The sequence below is a fragment of the Theobroma cacao genome, chromosome 4, assembly GCF_053813885.1.
Source record: "Theobroma cacao isolate CCN51 chromosome 4, ASM5381388v1, whole genome shotgun sequence".
Lineage (NCBI taxonomy): Eukaryota > Viridiplantae > Streptophyta > Magnoliopsida > Malvales > Malvaceae > Theobroma > Theobroma cacao.
In genome coordinates, this window is record NC_142642.1 from 34,338,259 (window position 1) to 34,356,499 (window position 18,241).

The following is an 18,241-nucleotide window of genomic DNA, read 5'->3' on the forward strand; positions in this document are numbered from 1 at the left end:
TTACGCAAGGCGAGGGCAAGCAGGAGGAAGAGAGAAGGGAGTAGAGATAATAATGAAAAGAGTTTTTGGGGTTACGTTATTGTCGGCGAAAACGCCCTTTAATTGATGGGTATCGCACGCAAACGCAAAGCCTGCATGGTTTTGTGTGTTGTGGTTTTTTCCTCTTCTTTTTTTTTTTTTTTACCACAAATAGTTATTAAACAAAAGACATAATTAGTGTCTAATAAATTATCTCAGTGGGGAGAAAGAGCATGAAAAGAAAGAGATGATGCATGGATGATGGATGATAGCTGTGGGGCCTATGATGGTTGAAACATAACATACACTCATTACTTCCAACCCTAATCTAATCTTCTGATCTAATCAACGCTACACGGAGAGTGAATGTGACCACTCAATACACAGTGATGTGGTCCCCTTCTCCCTCCCTTCACCATTACATTTACACCTCCATTTCTTTGTTTGTTTCTCTTTCTTTCTTTCTTTCTTTTTTTTTTTAAGGATAATTATCTCATAAATTTGGAAAATGGAAATTCTGAATTTCTCAATTAAAATTTAATTTTTTAGTCCACTCAACTTTGGAAATTAGAAGGGTCTAATCAAAGCTTTTTTTATTAATTCAACTAAAATTTCAACATATAATATCACCTCTTCCCCTTGCTAGTCAATAGTCATGCAGTGGTTTGTCTATGACATGATTGCATCATCTTATTTCCAAATAGATTTTTATATGATAATATCGAAGAATCAACAATGACATTATTAATTTTTCTGTCCAAGTCCAATTGGGTATGAAGAAAAGAAAACTCATGTGGGACTTAGGCTTAGATTTTAGTGTCTTTTAGAGAAATGATTAGTAGGTAGGAATGCTATTGTTTCATTCAAGAATTACAATTAAGGATGTTGAGAAAAATATATACTAAATAATTACAGGTGAATGCTATACCATGTTTATTACTGGGAAAAGGGTAAAATTTTCTATCAAACGATTGCAAGCTCTCCATGCCATTGATACAAGCCCTTTGATTTCATTTCTAATGACTTTGATGCTTTTGAGGGGGCAGATTCATTTCCAACACTCACTTGAAAATAAGTGAAGGGCACTATTATTACATCAGAAACCAAATGATTATATACAACTTATTCAGTTCTGTTGTCATAAGGGCAGACCTCCATGAAGAATCATTTGTTTCTTGACGTTTCGTGAAACAATTACACAACAATGGACAATGAATTCCATGGTAACTTATTCACATATTTGTTGAAGAAATTACAACAGTGGACTCATGTCCTGGAAAGATTTGATTTTTGTCACAAACAACATAGTATAGTAATTTACCTCAAGTGGATGTTAGTACAGGGCTCACCTTACAAACCTCTGCTTTGAACCCACAATCCATTAGAAGCAGCAACCAAGCTCTTTGTTGTTCAGAAAGTTGATCTCTGGGACCCTTGACCTCAACAAGTTTGGCTTCACCTCTGTAGTCTCCATGGAAGCGCCAAAGCAACAAATCTGGCATTCCACTGGACCAACTCCGGTAATCCTGAGCAAGATGTCTGCAGAGAGAAGCCAAACAAGGACCTCCAATGCATGAAACAGCTGCTCGAAGGTCAGAGAGGGAGTGTCGGTCCCAATTAACTCCTCTACAAGCTGTTCCCATATGCAATTCCCATGAAGTGATGAGAATCTCTTCTGCCAAACCATCATGAATTTTTTGTAGGTGAGACTCTATGAGGCTCATTCTCGCTAGATAAAAATGATCAGTCTCCAAATCCAGGGGACCAGTCTGTGAAAGGAAATATCTTTACTTCTTTGTAGAACCCACTTAGACACAAATTTAACAACTATAACTCATCCAAAGAAAAAAGAACAGGAGATTTTTCACAGAATTCAAATTCATTATTGAGTCAAAACTATTTCCTCTTTCAAATGTTTGTTTTGCTTCCTTTTTTCTCCAAACACACACATATTTGAATGTTTTATCAGCATTTATCATTTCAAGGGTGGAGAAATTTTCAAGTTTCCGCATTCTTTCTCTCCACCCTTCTCAATTTTTGCAATATATAACAGCTAATTTCAACCAGAGCCCAGCACTCCTCGTGTCTTGAACATGTAATCACAATATGATCCCAGCAACATGAGCAAATTCTACAGAGTGACATGCTCACTTCATGTATCATAGGAACATAAACAACACCAAACTTGATAGTTAATACCTCATATGTTGTTAAGCTGACAACTTTAAAGTAAGAACATTTTATTTGTTCCAACATTGTTTAATTGAAACAGCCTATAAAAGCTATCTGTTTCATTTTCTAGTAATAATAATTTACACCCAGCCTTCCAAAATATCCCACAACTCTAACATCATCCTTGGCATTACATAGGTTTTGTTTGGATTGAAGGAAAGGGAGGGGAAGGGAGAGGAAGGTAAAGGAAGAAGAGTGCATTTCCTAATTTAAGAAAAGCTCTAAACACAGGGGAGAGATTTGTGGCTGACAATGACTTAATCATAATGTACATAATAAATTATTATTTCCTTCCTTTTCTGCTCCTTAAACAAACAAGGTTTCTATTGTACTCCTTCGTTTCCTTTCACTCTTCTTTTTATGTAATCCAAGCAGGGGAACGGTGCCCTATTTCTTCTCATTGTCTCCATTCTCCTCTTCTTTCCTACCCCTCTTAGCTTGCAAACATAGGGTTAAGCTGTCACAGCTCCAACACCAATTCACTATGGTAAACTAATTTGGAAAATTAAGGCACAATGACATACAATAACTTAATTATATTCTAAGGATAGAAGGAACATTATTTACAAAGGTAAAAGAGCTGATAAAATTTGCCCCTTTGGTTCAAACTTACTCTCCTTCCTATGTCTATACACCACCTCTTACATCCTAACTATAATAACAGTATACAGTTTGCTTCAAGTTACCAAGTTAGGTTTCAGTTAATAAAGACAGGACCTGTGCTAGAACGGTATCCTGTAATGGCAGTTGCACTTACATTTGCAAAGATCCCAACTCATAAATGTTCATTGCAATTCAAATTAACATGTAAGCATAAAGAAATCACATACTTGCATGTAAAGAATTACAAAGCACCACCAGTTTGCAAAAGCAATCCAAAATAACATGAGAGTTTGATGACAGATTTTGAGCATCATACCTGAAATCTAGTGCGGAAAACATTTGGTACATCAGAAAATAACACATTCCACATGAGAAGCCCAAAAATAGTCAACCAGATACCACTCTCTGTATGGACACCCTGCCATCCACCTCCTTCTGTGGCATAATACTGCAGAGCGAGCTGTTCTACTCCACATTGCTCCCCATCTTCCCCATAGAACCTGCTTTTTCTACCAGCTTCACAATTCAATGGTCTACCTTGAATATGAACCTGTATTTGCCAGAATCAGAAATCTAATATTAGTTAAATAAACTTAGTAACTTCAACTTCAAAGTTTAAGGAGCATTTCAAGACCTGAAACCCACAAAAGGATAAAATTAAGAAATACCTCTGTTATGTTCCTCTTAATTGACTCAGGAAAGCTTGGAGTTTTCCAGCGCCTTGGTGGTTTTCCCAAGCGAAGAACTCGCCTTTGTAGTGCCATTCTTGAACCAGCACGAATCCAAGGATCTAATAATCCAGTTTCAGCAACTGAAAGACTCTCATTGGGGCAGCCCATATGCTCCAAATCAATGGACAATCTTACAGTCCAATATCCTCTTCTTCTATCACAGGTAAAGCAATTGAGCAATCGCCTTAGTAAATGTATTGCATCATTGTACCTGAGCCAAGTTAACATTATAAAATTCTCAAAAACAAAAAATTTCCTTAGATGTGGATGTTTTCTTATGCATCAAGATCATTACTCTTTACACACAGATCAGGTTATTGAGTGTAAGGAGCACCATGCTCAATGATATGTTAAGGTTCACTTGTGAGTTTTCCTCATTGTACGTTAATGTTTTCATCATTGTATCATTGACGGTCATATTATTCTTTTTGTATACCAATACCACCAGCATGCCACTATTGCCACTTCTGCTTTTGCTGGAACTACTCCTGCCACTGCTACCACTATTACTATTGCTACTACTACTGCCCCTACTACTATTGCTACTGCTACTAACCAAGCAAAACCACCACTAGTATGACTGCTACTACTACTATTATTTTGAAATAAGAAAGACTTTTTATAAAATAATTGATGGTCGTACACATACACATGCAATGAAACACAATGGCAAAACCTAGAAAGATATAAGAGTTTTAAAGACAATTAGCTCCTTAATGTCCTCTCAATATATGTAAGACAATTGGAAAAGATATAAGGGGAATATTACCAAAAGAAGCATGTGATCATAGGTTCATAATCCATACCTCTGCTCACGCTCAAGGAAGGAAATTCCTAACAAGATCACTTTGGAATACACCCATGAGGCTGAGAAGCATGATAGAAATGTAGACATTAATTCAGGAGTAGAGGTTTCAATCAATTTCTCAGAAGAGCTGGATATACGGGACTCAGCTATCATGATGCATCTTAAGACCAATTCAAAGTTGTTTTCATCAAGAGATTGATCCATTATTTGAGCCACTCCAATCGCCTGCAACACAAAACGATTACATGTGGTAAAGGCAACAAAACTTTGGCTGCATTTTCACAAAGAGAGAAACCAAAACCTCTTCATAAGCAAGCAAGTCACTTTTACTTGAGAAAATCTGTTCAGAAATTATGCAGTTGTAAGTAGGATACTTGACAATCCCCAGATCCACCAGTAGGAATGCTGACAGATCCTGTTCTCCATTTAGGAAGAAAAGCCTCTGCGGCAAAAAACAAAATTTATTACATTTAATAGTTATAAACCATATGAAATATCACTGCAATATTGAAGGGCAGAATGGGAGTACACAGACCTCAGCACGCCAAAAAAGGGATTCAGCTTCTGAAGATATCCTAGTACAAATGTCAGTTCTCTCCAAAATCAAGTGTGGTAGAACAGGGCTGCAAATTAACCAAGGATAGGAAATCAGAATTAACACAAACAGTTGGACTTGCAAAATACATAAAATTGATGAATTTTTGTCATGAAATCATATTACCATGATCCACCTTTATAGCAAGAAAGAAGAGACGCAATAAGATTTTGCTTTCTTGAACCACGATTACATTTCTGAAACCTCGACAGAATGCAGAGGATCATCAAAGGAACAAGTAAGAAACACATACTTCATGTCACAACTATAAAATAGCAGCTAAACTACAGGCCCATTAGACTGTTACTAAGAATTTCAGTACAACAAATGACTGCTTACAACTACCAAATATGAGGAGCATCAACAACCAAATTAATTGGATGATTAAAATATATAATATAAGCCAACCATGCCCAGACTATTAAAAACTTGTATTCTAGTATGAATATTTGATCTAAATGTGTTTATTCACTTATGCAAAATCACATGTCTATGTATTGTTACTGTACTAAACATAAATAAAATGTTTGACCCGTATCTGTCCACACAGTAGATCTCTTAATGTGTAGTCATCGAAGGCCAATCCATCACTTTAGGAGCATAAACTATGGAATCAACCAAAATTAGAAAGACCCAACCAAAATGCTCCATTTACTACCTGTAGTACATTCTAACTTAAAAGTGCTTTAACTACAGGTGTTGACCTCAGATCATGCTTTTAAGTGATGATTAATGGTAAAATGACACCCTCAAGAACGAATAGAAATAAGATGGGATAAAGGCATGTGTTTTGGTGCCACATTATATCAAAGAAAACCTAAACAGTTATAAAATACAATGTGATCATAATAACTTATGTAAGAAAAGCCCAATTGTCTGCATTAGATTACACAGTTTAATTGATTTATATGCACAGAAGACCTTAACATGTTCAAATTTCAATATCATACAGATACGGCTGGACCATTCACTATTCGTACTTTAGCTATGTAAAACTGTTGCTTCATATGTACAAAAACAAACACGACCAGATACAAAAGTTCCAGTGAAGAGTATTATCAAAGTGAAAATAAATTATTTAAAGAGAAGACAGTATTTGATTGCTCATGATCCAATAAGCGCTTTTAGCATTAGAAATTTAGTGGCATCATGTTCTTATAGATTCTATGCAGTAAAAGAAAAGGAAAGAATCAATAATAATTATATAGCTTGTGGTAGGGAACACCAGTTTTTTCTTTCTTCCTTTCCCATGAAACAATTGCATGGCTCACCTTTCTTATTTGCTTTATCAAAATATATAAAAAAAAATGCAAATATTGCTATCAACAACATCTACACATGATAACCCAAAAAGAGGGAAAAAAATTTCTAGTGAAATGTTAAGATAACCATACTCCCAAATATCTTGGCCTAAATCAAATGACACTGACAAATATCATAATTACATTCCAAGCATGATAACACCATGCCAATGATCACTATAAATGCTTTTAAAGAGTATAGAAATGCCACACTGCCACAAAGAACAAAAAGAAGATGACATAAAATGTCAAACCTTTTTAAGCGTACATAAAATGTCACGAAGCTCAGAAACAGTGAGCAGACTCAAAAGGTTCTTCATGTCATCCTCAGGTAGTTCAGTTATATCTTCAAAGAGACATATATAGCCATTTGCTGCAATGTCACACAAATTATAAATTAGTCAAGGACTACAATTATCAAAATTTGGTAAAGAAGTTATAACTAATATATTTGCAATAAATTACCAGATAGCTCCTTGACAGCTTGTTGACAATTACATACTTCGGGGTACATAATGGTCGACAGTCGAAACCATGGTCCTGAATTGAAATCAGAATGATAATGAAACTTACTGGCCTTGGAAACAAATGAGAAAATATTGGACAAGACAAATTAGTAGATTAACCACTTCCTGTAGCACAATGTCAAAGACTCATTAATTATGAGTATCATACATAAGTACAAAATCCATACCAAAAGAATTTATCTTTATGGAAGCATTAGTCTATATTTCTGTTTGAACGTGTTGAGTTTGGAGTAAATGTGTGCATGCATTTTGTATGTATATGCCATAGACCAAGCATGTATTAGGTGAACATGATAGAATGCAATTTTGCATTTCAGCAACTAAGGAAACCACAAGGTCAGTCATAAAACTTTGCAGATTTCCTATTTTCCAGGTTTATGTTAGCAAGATGTGACTATAGTTTATGCTGGTCACATTTTTATTACAAAATGCTCCTCCTCATAGATGCAGAAGGAGAATAAAAAGAAGGAATGAAGTGAGATAGAACTATATCAAAATATCACAGATAAATGTAGTTATGAGGACTCCAATTCTAACCATCTTTATGTTGGATAATTGTAGGGAGAACCCACCAACTAACTTGGGACTAGGGCCTAGTCAAGTTAAGTGCACACACCAGGCATTTCTGATGGCAAATAGCTGCTAAATAAGCAGAAATCAACTCAATATGGAAAAGAACCCCAGTAATGTTCAACGATTTTAGCCATTATACATCATCTATTCACATTAAAATGAACTCCTTAAAACTTAGTTAGCACAAAGTGAACAAGTGAGTTATAATAATCCAATGCATAAAATCTTGAGTAGATCAATGTTCAAAGTAATGCAAGCAGCATATCCAATTTATAATTGAGCAACACATAATGATAAACAAGTGATGAAGATCCAGTGCCTAACAGCTTACATTGATCTAAGTTCAAGGTTTAGCAGCTAGTAGAGCCAATGTATAGGGACCAATAATGAAGAATGTAGCCATACATACAAGGATAAATCAAAATTTGAATTTGGGGGGTTGTAAGGGGAAGATATTATAGAAACTTAATCTTGTAAATGAAAAACCTTTCCGCGTATAAAGCCGAACAAAAAGCCTCCGACTATCCTCTGATAATGAAGTGAATGATTCTGTCAACAGATGATATAGACATTAAAATCAAGTAGAACTTTAGATGACAGGAAGAAATGATAAACCAAGAATTTGAATCAGTACCAATGAATTTCTTTTCATCATCTGTGAAAAGGTGAGGGCTACTTCTTAGAACCTCCTGTAGTAACAGACAAAAGTTTTCCTGATATTTTGTTGTATTAGGTGGGCGATTCTTTGCAAATTCAACTACTTGAAGAACTTTTTGCCACAAATGTTTGAACACCTCAAAATTATCGCATCCTTTTTCACCATTTAATATCATGTTCTGACACACAATCTGAATTGGAACAGCATGAAGAGAACTTCTAGTAACAGCAATCACACATCCCTGCAAGAAGCTCTAATGTAAGATGAGGATAACTGGAATCTTGTCAGTTTCCATAATTTTACCAGATCTAAGAGTGTGACAAGTTAAGTGAAAATTTCTCAAGAGACAGAGGGAAAATAGAGCAAGTCTGATAATGTACAGTTAAACATTTTTGTTAAGTTAATTATATACTGCATATATCAAATATATAGCACTTTTCTTTTAGCTAGGTATACACAGCCTACTCAATGTTACTTAATCAAAATGTTTTAAAATAAGCAACACATATATTTGATACTTTAGAAGCATGTCATGGAAGTATTTTCTTTCCTATATTTAGAAGCCTGTGAGGATAAAATGTTGATAACATATGTGGAACTTTTAGAGAACAATGCAGTAACAGATACCAATATAGGGATGGGAGTAGGGATGATGATGACTTTGTAGACATTAATCTAGGATTCTTTCTCTCAAAAACAAAAAGGAGTCAACCTAGTTGATTGAGAACTTAGGCCCCGAGAGGAATATTTCTCTGGTGTGACAGATTTAGCACTTAGGTCCAAGAGGAATCAAAATAAATGAGTGACAGAGTTTGTTTTATTCCTTATCACTCTTTTTATTAGTTTCTCTATTGTTCTTCAATGATGCCAATAAACTTCTATGGCACAGTCCTCTCATTTTCCCCTGGACTTCCTTTGCCCATTGGTAGGTTGAGGCTTTCTACGCATGTTTGTTTGTTTGCATTATTTCCTTCGGTTCCCATTAAAGGAGCAATTTACTTAAGTTCTTTGCTTATTCTTTTTATAGTTCATAGAATACTGAAGATATATGAACATACATACATAATAACAACCAAACAAAAAAGAAAAAGGTGAACATGTTTCTTTCCGGCTACATCACCTCAAAGGTCAAGCAGTACTTCTCAATTAGAGGAGATAAATACTGAGCTAGCTCTCGAGGGAGGTAACCAAGCACTTTACAGCATGCAGAACTTGCGGAAAGAACCTGATTTAAAAATAAAAACCAATTAGGATTAAATTTGGAATCAGTAGGTTTTTTTTTTCTCAAAAGGGTGAAAAAAAAAAGTTATGCAAAAGCAAAGCCGAAAGCAAGTGGACCTTGATAGCATTAGAATCGTTAATATTATCAGGGTCCCTCAGAAGAGATATGCTCGCCCCAAGATTTAAGTACTTTACATCACTAAACTTACGGCCAACTATAAAAGTATCAATAGGCACCCCAGATATGTCATCTACAGTTTCATCCATAAGATGTCTAGGCTCCTCATTATCTGCAGACAATGCAGGCACATCAACCATAATTTTTGCTCTTCCATCACTGATTGGATTTTCTGTTGAACCAGCCATGTCAATTTGTTTAACACTCTCCGTCTGTAGAAATCGTCTCCACTGATCATGGCTTTTTCCTTCACTTGGACTGACTTTAGAGAATCCACAGGTGGCCTTCTCCTCAGAGTCACAAGGACTCTTATAAAGGTCACTAGTCAGCAACTTTTCTGATTCACTGGAAGAAACTTGAACATTTGATTGAGAACAACCAAAGTTTAACTGAAGAAGTGTCAGCTGTGTCAACTTCCGCTTAGTTCTTCTAGAAAGACATCCATCTGAATCCATTAATTCACATATTAAAAGATCTAAAATGAAAGAAAATAAAAGAAAGTAATATCTTCTTAGCAACCCATATGTTATCTGATCAATAAGATTCACATGAAACAGAGTACATTTTGCAACCAAAGTACAATTACAGTCTAAGATGCAATGACAAGGACAGAGAACACTTTAATGTCATTCTATAATATAAAAATATAATCATGAGTTAGTAATCTATTGTCAAACATATTGTTTGTGTTTTTGTCTAAGCATAAAAAAGAAAATATACCTAGATGAGAATTGAGAATGCAATCTTCACCAGGAACTTTGTTCCCACACACAGGGCAGGTTACCCAATCAGAACTGGACATTTCAACCTTGCCTTTGGAACATTGGGTCTCAGCCAAGCTCCCATTTTTATCAGATGAGAGATTCAAAGAGCCCTAAAAAAGTCAATCAAAGGGGACAAAAAACTTGTTTTCTTAAGTTTCTATGAGATAAAGAAGCAAATAAATGGAAAGAGAGGAGGGGGGTGGTTTACCTGGATTGGCGAAGAGAGAACGGATTGAAGACTGGGGAGAAAACGGCGCCGTTTGCCAATTAATCTGCTCAAACTTTCTCTTCCCGTTAGCATTTCTGTAGAATACTTGGGATTATTTTGTCCTACACATTTTAAAATCTGCCATTTACAAGTTCGACATCTCCATTTTCAAGCCCTACCTTCCCTCGTAAGCTTGGTGCTGAGAATTGAGTATTATATCCTCCTTCTCCCGCCAAGTCGGGGGCTGTTTCAATGTGGCGCAAGTTGATGATGTTGTGTTGCTGGCTCATGCCAAAATGCTTCTCTGCCGTACGATGAAACTTGATGCGCTGGGATGAGATATGTTACTGTTACATCTACACCGCCAATATTATTATATTTTTGGTGTTAATTTATTAATATAATGAGATGCAAAAGTATCTTACTCATCAACAATCTAATAATTGCTCACAAAAATAAAAGCCATAATGTTATTATCTTAATTATATAGTCAATCATCATATGGATCAACAATCTAATTATTATCTTTATTTATATAGTCAATTAATTGAAATTGCAAATAATTCTAATCATTAGAATATTCCTTTCAAGATTAACTTAAATACAAATGTAGTGACATAAAAATTGAACAAACTATAAGATAAAAGGTTGCATGGCATAGACAACAACCAAGGTATAACTACATTAATTTAATCTTTGAAGTCAAAATTAAGACATTATTTACAAGTAACTTCTTCGGTTTCACAAATAATAATGATAAATCTGTAAGCTTATATTTTTTTAAAGACAAATTTTACTTATATCTCTTATGGTTTCAATTTTTCATATTTGTTTAATAAAATTATCAAAATACTTAGTCTATCTATTCATATTTAAAGATTTTTTTTGTAATTTTAAAAGATAAAATTAAAAGTCTAACTTCTTGTAAGAATAGAAATTATTCATATAATATTTATTAGAAAAAAAATATATCCAGAATGTTTTAATTGAAAAAAAAAGAAACCACAAAATATCATGTAAACATAAACACGAAAAATGTAATTTATACTTTAAATTCTAATATGTACGTTTTACACAATCATTCATTATTACCAAGGTTCTGAATCTCCACCCTCATCACCAGAATTCTTATAGGAAGCAAGGGAAACGTCAGCAGTCCAAAACTCCCCATTTCCCCCATTAAAAGACAACTCATTACTTTCATTATTGTCATCATCAGAATCATAATCCAGGTCTGAATCTTCAGAGTCAAACAAATTCTCAAAACCATCATCATAACCATCATCGTAATAAGCATCTTCATCATTTTCATTGTTGTCATAGTCACCAACAATGTTGGTGTTAATGCTAGCCTTCCTCCTTTCACGTCTCATCCTCTTTCCTTCTGCAACTAATGCCATGAGTTGATCTCTTATCACCATGCTTTCATCTTTTTCTAAAAGTACACCTTTGTCATCAAACCCTTCCACTAAGAACACAGAATCCCTCAACCCTTTCAAACTCACATAGAACAACTCCGGGTGCCTCACAATCATTGCCCTCAACTTATTTGGTAGCCCAAACTCTTTCCTGAAATGTGTCAAGTGGTCTATTAATGTCCTCTTCTCAACCATCATCCCTAACACCTCTCTCACCACCCCACAAGCTCTCTTCTCAGCCTCAATGGATGGCTTCGCAAAGTCTTCTGCAGATGTATTATAAGGACAAACATCAGGCAATTCATTAAACTTCATCAAAAACTCCCGATGACGTCTCTTTAAATTCAACCCTCTCCGAAGTCTGAGCTGCTTAAACTTCAAAGGCCTATCTACAATCAACCCGCGGTTCACTTGAGGAAACTTTAACGGAACAGCCAACTCAGGGTCCCAACTCACGAGCTCAAGCGCCCTACCATACGAGGTATCTACAATCTTAAACTTATCTGGATGATCATTACAAAGACGGGACCTGAAATTCGGAGATAAACCAAGATGCGGACCAAGGTGAACAAGCTTAGACAAAAGAATACGTCGATGGGAGGAAAGCATGAGGAGTTTTTGTAACTTGTTTGCCAAGAAACCCGACATAGCTGACTTAAGGTTCAATTCTTGCAAAGCAAGAGATTGAGCAGCCGGGGTTAAACGAACACAGAGTTGGTATCCTGATTTAGTAGCATTAAGAGGAGTAGGCGGCATGGGGATAGTAAAGAGCTCGAAAATCGTGGGGTAACGATGGATCATGGAGAGGATGGAACGAGGCTTGTGGATGGAAAGGTAAGAGCGGCATTTGGAGAGAATATGGATCGGAATGAAGTGTTTTGGTTTGGAAAGCAACAGAGTTTTCAGCTTTTGGATAAAACGGATTTTGTTTTGTTTTACTACATGTTTGTCTAGTGAAGGACTACGAACGATTTTGATGGAAGAACACGAAACTGAAATAGAGAAATTTCGGGGTTTATTACAAATGGTTTGATAGTTCTTTCTAGCTTTTCTAAGGGGAAAGCAAGATGGGCTTGCCGATGTTAGGAAGTTGGCGCTTAGCAAACTGTCTTTCTGGCAGGAGACAGAGAGCAACATGGTCGGTCGTGTAATATGATCAGGATGCTAGTAAGCTGAAGTCAAAGCTATGGAAGAATAACTGAAATTCGTTCAGGCATAAAATCAAACATGTTGAGAGCACCGTGGTTGGCTCGGACAGGATAGCTGAACCAGGAATATTCCATCAGAGGGTATAGGAAATCAATGCTCGGGCAAAAAAAAATGTAAGCAAAAATCAGAAACGAATGACATGAGAATGGTTTAGCTCAGACAAACCGAATATATCTAAGCGGAAAACACGGGCAAGTGAGAAGACAAGCAAATGAAAGTGCAAAGTAGGAAGTAGGAAAGCTACTTTGTCCACCCATTGACTGTCTTCCCTTGTTTTGACTCTTCTTTTTCGGCCGTTGGGCTTGGGGCCCTGCCCTCCTCATTTATTTATTTCTTGTTTATGAATTAGGCCCTAGTTTAAGAACCTACTGTTTTTCTTATGTAAGAAAGATAAAATGAATATAAAATTCATAAATGTCATTAAATAAATAAAATTTCAAATGGTGAAATAATAATATAATTTATGTGTTTTGCGATATATATTATTTTGAAAGGAAGTATTTATTTTCGATACTAATAGATTCAAAATGAATTAAAGTGAAATTTTAAAAATGTAAAAGTAATTTATACTTTTTATATATATAAGGAGGAATTGAAAGGTATACATGGATTACATATTGCCTAGCAAACTACAAAAACTGCTATTACTCCAAAACTATTTGATTAAAGATTTACAGATTCCCTTGTGTCTGTGACATCTGCTGCAGTTCTTATGAGCTTACACCACTCAACATTTCCTTTTGAAGTACTGCAAAAAGCTTGAAGCTGCCCATCCATGCATTCTGATCCCAGGAGCCAAGACATGACTTTGTTCTGAGAGAATTTAGAAGGGTCATCAACTAACCTCAAATTCGACTCAGATTGCCTGCTGCCTGGAGCCTGCAGAAAAAACAAAAAGAATGCATGTCTTTATTCAACCTGAAAACTACAGCAGTTGCAGAAATCTAAATTCTTTTGTGTATAACATTCTTATCTCATACGCAGCTATTCTGTGATGGCAAAATTATCACAAGGTTCTGTGGCCACTTTCCTAGCATGCTGCTGATTAGTAGTGAGCATGCATAAAATCATGGTTAACTGTTGAGAAAAAAGGTCTGAGCACAGAAAATAAGAAATGACTTGATTATTTTTTCTTAAAAAAAATAATGAATACCAGTTAAAAACTTGATTGTTAGTTCTAATTGCATCACCTGACCAGTCCAGTCTTACGAAAAGAATATTATATTCACCTATCAAATTATTGCTGAATATCTTATGTTCTTTCATTTTTCATTCCCATCTTCCGGAGATGAGAAGAAGTAAATGGAATTAGAAGATAAAAATAAATAGACAGTGCTCCTTCATTTTTCATAGCAGCTTTATTCAAACTAGTTCTAACATCTATGTTACCCCTTGACTAAAATTTCCAATATCACTCCTGCTATGCTAAATAAGACCATGATTCAACAACAATCATTACAAATCAGGTACTAAAAATTTAGCAGATCATGCTATTCACTAACAAGTAAAGAAAGTGCAGCAAGCAGATAGAAGTTTCTAAATCCACTAAGAATAACCAATAATCCCAGGGACCCTTTGTTTCTTCATCAGCTGTTAAACATGGGAATGGGCAAATTTGCGTAAGTAACATAACAATACTTTGGCATTCTTCATTTCTAGTGTTACAGGTATCTATTATGGGTTCAGAAGGAAAAATTGAAGGGGACTAAGTAACATTTTAAAACTTTTAACTGTTTCTTAGCGGAGGATATTTGCAGATATAAACTGCACCACTTACTAGAAGGAAAAAACATGAAAAGTAAATTTACATATTTAATTAACAAAAGTATAGAGATGAGGACACATAACATGTTTCCTGAAAAAGTGTGACATATATGTTTTTAAAACACCTTTTTTTACCAATATAATAGCTGATATGAAGAAATAAGCAGTCAGACCATGATTTATTTTTGGTGAAAGCTGTCAGTCTTTTGTGTTTGTAAATGAATTCACCTAGTGTCTATATTGTTAAGTATAATTGGGAGTAGATTTGGCAATCTCATGAATTCATACATTATTAGTAGATTTTTCTGCATAATGCCAATTTAGTGTATGCTCACATAACATATATCTATCACGATGATGAATGCATATTGAAAAAGGGCACTTCATCTGTATCAGAGAACCAGAACATGTGATCTGATCTTTTTGGTTTCCCCTTTTGAATAGGGCTATAGAAATTGGTATCGGATCATATTAGGACAATGATTAAACAAAACAAGGCCAGATCATGAAGATGTAAAATATGATATTTTTGGATTACATGGGAAGTTCAAAATATAAAAGAAAGCATGCAACCAAAATATAAAAGAAACAAAGTGGAAAATTGCAAGAAATAATGAGATGTTGAAATCTAATACAGATGGTGAATATGCAAGGACCTTAGGGTCAATATCTTGCCAAAATGCAATGCCTACTCTGAGTGTACTGCTATGCTTATCAACACTACCTATCCATCCTCCTCTTTTTACCGTTTCCCCTCTTACTATCTCAAAGGAACAAGATCACTCGAGTGACCCCCGGACATGAGAAGAATAATTACTTCAATCAGGAATACAAAGCAATTTTCTTTTCAATATAACCTAGATTTATAGAAATGATTTCAGGGTTGATTACTTTAGAAAGCTCTCAGAATACAACTAGCATATTCACAATTAGCCTAAATTATAGCAGGAAAATAAAGTAGAAAATGTACCTTGAATTTTGTAATCACTTTAATTAATGTTCATGACTTGGATATGCATCCACCAACTTAATCTTTAGTACCCTAATCTCTTTGCTAGAAAATTGTCATTATTGGCTTCATCATCGTCCTCAACATGTGCCATCAGTCTGCTTCTTTCATCCCTATCATTAGCGAGGTTTATTGAGCTGCATCCAATTTATAGAGATCCTCCAAAGTACAAGGCTTCGCTTTCGCTAAAATATCCAACATTGACCGTTTCTTTTGTCTCCACTTATATTTTCTTTGCTTATGTCTCAACCTCTTGGAAGAAAGTGTATTGGTTCTTGGATGAACATTGAGATCAGAACCTTCTATGGAACTTGATTGCCGATTTAGTGGAGCTATGACATTGGAAGTGTAATCAAAACTTATGTTGCTTTCATCTTTATGCTTACTACTATCATCCAGATGAGATTTAAGGAAGTCATGGCAGGGGGCCTTCAATAACACCTCATCATAGAAAGAATTACACTCATCTTTGATCAATTGCTCCTGCACAATGATATCTCTCACTTTATTTTCAAAGGAAACATTCTCTTTATTCTGTTGAGAGCACATCAAACCTACAGTTTCTTCTGTTGTTCGAATAGCTGGATTACATGGTTCAAAGGGTGGCAACACGTTGCTAATACCATACTTTAGACAGATATGCAAGTGCTTCTGCTGAAATGGCCAACAAAGAAAGACATCTTTCCTCCTAGTAGCCCCAACAAACTGTCTGTAAAACAAAATGTTAAATAGAATTGAGATGCTAATTTCTTTTCTATAGAAAGAAAAGAAATCAGCATTTTATATCATTGAAATATTAACTTAAAATTCTAAATTAAAATTTGTTATCATGCACTGCCGCTGAAGGAAAAAACATCATTATACAACAGTGAGGAATAATACAAGAGCTAAAGTACATAATCCTAAAAATCATATGCAAAACTTAGAACAATACACGGTTCAAAACATAAAACCCCACTTCTGGAATTGAGGAATTATAGAACAGAGTTCATCAGCAGCTGAGAAAAGTTAAATATTTTTTGTCAAGATGGGTAACCTAATCAAATATTTCATTTCTTTTAAAACAACATTTGCCTTGAAAATTAACGTCTGGTGCAAAACCACTCTTTTATAACAAAGTGCAGAAAGCTTGCCGATTTCATTTACTGGATATGCTGCTACATAAACCCCAATTGTTATCTTTAAGAACAAAACAAAAGAATGACAGTAATTTTCAAGAATAGTCTAAAGAAAAATGAAACGGACAAGACAGAAACAAAACTAGGTGAAGCTTTAATACTGCTAATTTGGAAAAACACTATCCATATGCATAAAATGGAAGAATAGATAAAGCTACATAACCAAGATATAATGTACATGTAGTAAGCTGAAGTTCAAAGGAAATGCAAGGCAAAAATTCCAAAGCTACATCTGTAATTAACTACCATGCAATAACGATATAAAGCAAAGATATAAAATCATATTAAGGCATGGTAAAAATGGGAAATCACCTTATGGAAAATGGGTTAGTAACTGCTTCACCATTGACATAGCTATCACAGCCCATTTTGCTCCAAAGAAAGTGCTGACAAACCGTACGTTGAGAAACAACAACAAACACAGTTTGGATAACTCAACGAGGATCAAAACAGGAGCGAACCCAGTTTAAATTATAGTCCCAGAAGTCGTCTTGAAGATAAACACGGCTGAAAAGTACATAAAATTATGAGCTTTATGCCAATAGTTGAAGACCTAAGAGGGTTAAGAAAACGAAAATGGAAGCAGTGGATGAAAAAAAAAGGGAAATTTGGAAAAATGGGGTTGAGAAAGAAGACGTTGAAAATGATGATTAGAAGGGAAATGGATGGCAAAGTATAAATAGAAAGAAGATGGAGTAGGAATGAAAACAGCAGGCTTTAGCAGAAGGAGAAGATGATGAGCTGCAGCAACACCTTTTTATCAAAGGAGGGTTTTAATGTAAAATCGGGGAAGAATTATTCATGGTGAAATCCAGGAGTAAGATTTGCTTAGAGAGAAAGATACAGCAGTGATTTCTTAGTATCAAATTTGCTCAAGAACAATATGGCGATTCGCCAAGACATAGATAGGGAACAGGGAAGTTGAAGCTGGAGAGGCACTTCCTTAAAAATTCTAACATTAATTGAGAAAATTAAGAAAATTTTCAAGTATTATTAGTAAAATTTTTAAATACAAAATTTATAGTAATGTAAAATTATTTGTTATAGCATTGAGAATAGAATATCAAATAAAGATTTTGATATAAAAATTTTGGGTTTTTAATATAAATTATTATATATTGATCAAAATAATTTTCGTTTTCTCTCACTTTGCAAAAATTATTAAATAAATCATTCTTATAAATATAAATTTTTGACCTATAAAATGCCTTTACATAATGGAATTATGTCAATTTCTCTCATTTCA

At 34.9% G+C, this 18,241-nt stretch overlaps 2 protein-coding genes and 1 pseudogene across 5 annotated transcripts; all 3 read right to left on the reverse strand.

The window, feature by feature from the left end:
* Positions 1 to 1,083: 1,083 nt before the first annotated feature.
* LOC18602562 (zinc ion binding/nucleic acid binding/hydrolase) lies at positions 1,084 to 10,679 on the reverse strand. Of its 3 annotated transcripts, none has more exons than XM_088805631.1 (15): positions 10,418 to 10,679; positions 10,166 to 10,319; positions 9,385 to 9,890; positions 9,167 to 9,271; positions 8,023 to 8,287; positions 7,875 to 7,937; positions 6,754 to 6,828; positions 6,543 to 6,661; positions 5,114 to 5,184; positions 4,928 to 5,015; positions 4,688 to 4,834; positions 4,391 to 4,617; positions 3,522 to 3,795; positions 3,170 to 3,403; positions 1,084 to 1,693 (listed from the first exon to the last, which is right to left on the reverse strand). In XM_088805631.1, the coding sequence occupies exons 1-15, from the start codon at positions 10,508 to 10,510 to the stop codon at positions 1,400 to 1,402; spliced, it is 2,715 nt and encodes a 904-aa protein (XP_088661757.1). In that variant the 5' UTR covers positions 10,511 to 10,679; the 3' UTR covers positions 1,084 to 1,399. The 3 variants fall into 3 exon arrangements, with proteins under 3 accessions (XP_088661757.1, XP_088661756.1, XP_007034094.2); XM_088805630.1 differs by having other exon boundaries at positions 1,084 to 1,787; positions 10,418 to 10,676; XM_007034032.3 differs by having other exon boundaries at positions 1,084 to 1,787; positions 4,694 to 4,834; positions 10,418 to 10,675.
* Positions 10,680 to 11,440: 761 nt separating this feature from the next.
* Positions 11,441 to 13,347, reverse strand: EMB1692 (Ubiquitin carboxyl-terminal hydrolase family protein). The gene has a single exon (XM_007034037.3). It carries the CDS (start codon positions 12,970 to 12,972, stop codon positions 11,506 to 11,508), a length of 1,467 nt encoding a protein of 488 aa, XP_007034099.2. The 5' UTR covers positions 12,973 to 13,347; the 3' UTR covers positions 11,441 to 11,505.
* Positions 13,348 to 13,596: 249 nt separating this feature from the next.
* On the reverse strand, positions 13,597 to 18,182 carry LOC18602564 (uncharacterized; annotated as a pseudogene). The gene is made up of 3 exons (XR_016025915.1): positions 17,308 to 18,182; positions 15,779 to 16,526; positions 13,597 to 13,923 (listed from the first exon to the last, which is right to left on the reverse strand). The product of XR_016025915.1 is annotated as an uncharacterized LOC18602564 (transcript).
* Positions 18,183 to 18,241: the final 59 nt, after the last annotated feature.

What these genes read in the sequence shown, in the direction of transcription:
- EMB1692 (XM_007034037.3), bottom strand. Translation starts at nt 12,972, where the DNA reads ATGTTGCTCTCTGTCTCCTGCCAGAAAGACAGTTTGCTAAGCGCCAAC.
- LOC18602562 (XM_088805630.1), bottom strand. Translation starts at nt 10,510, where the DNA reads ATGCTAACGGGAAGAGAAAGTTTGAGCAGATTAATTGGCAAACGGCGC. An exon ending in AGTACTGCTTGACCTTTGAG is followed by an intron (nt 8,288 to 9,166) that starts GTGATGTAGCCG and finishes AGCTTCTTGCAG; the next exon opens with GGATGTGTGATTGCTGTTAC. An exon ending in TTGCTTATGAAGAGGTTTTG is followed by an intron (nt 4,618 to 4,687) that starts GTTTCTCTCTTT and finishes TTTGTGTTGCAG; the next exon opens with GCGATTGGAGTGGCTCAAAT.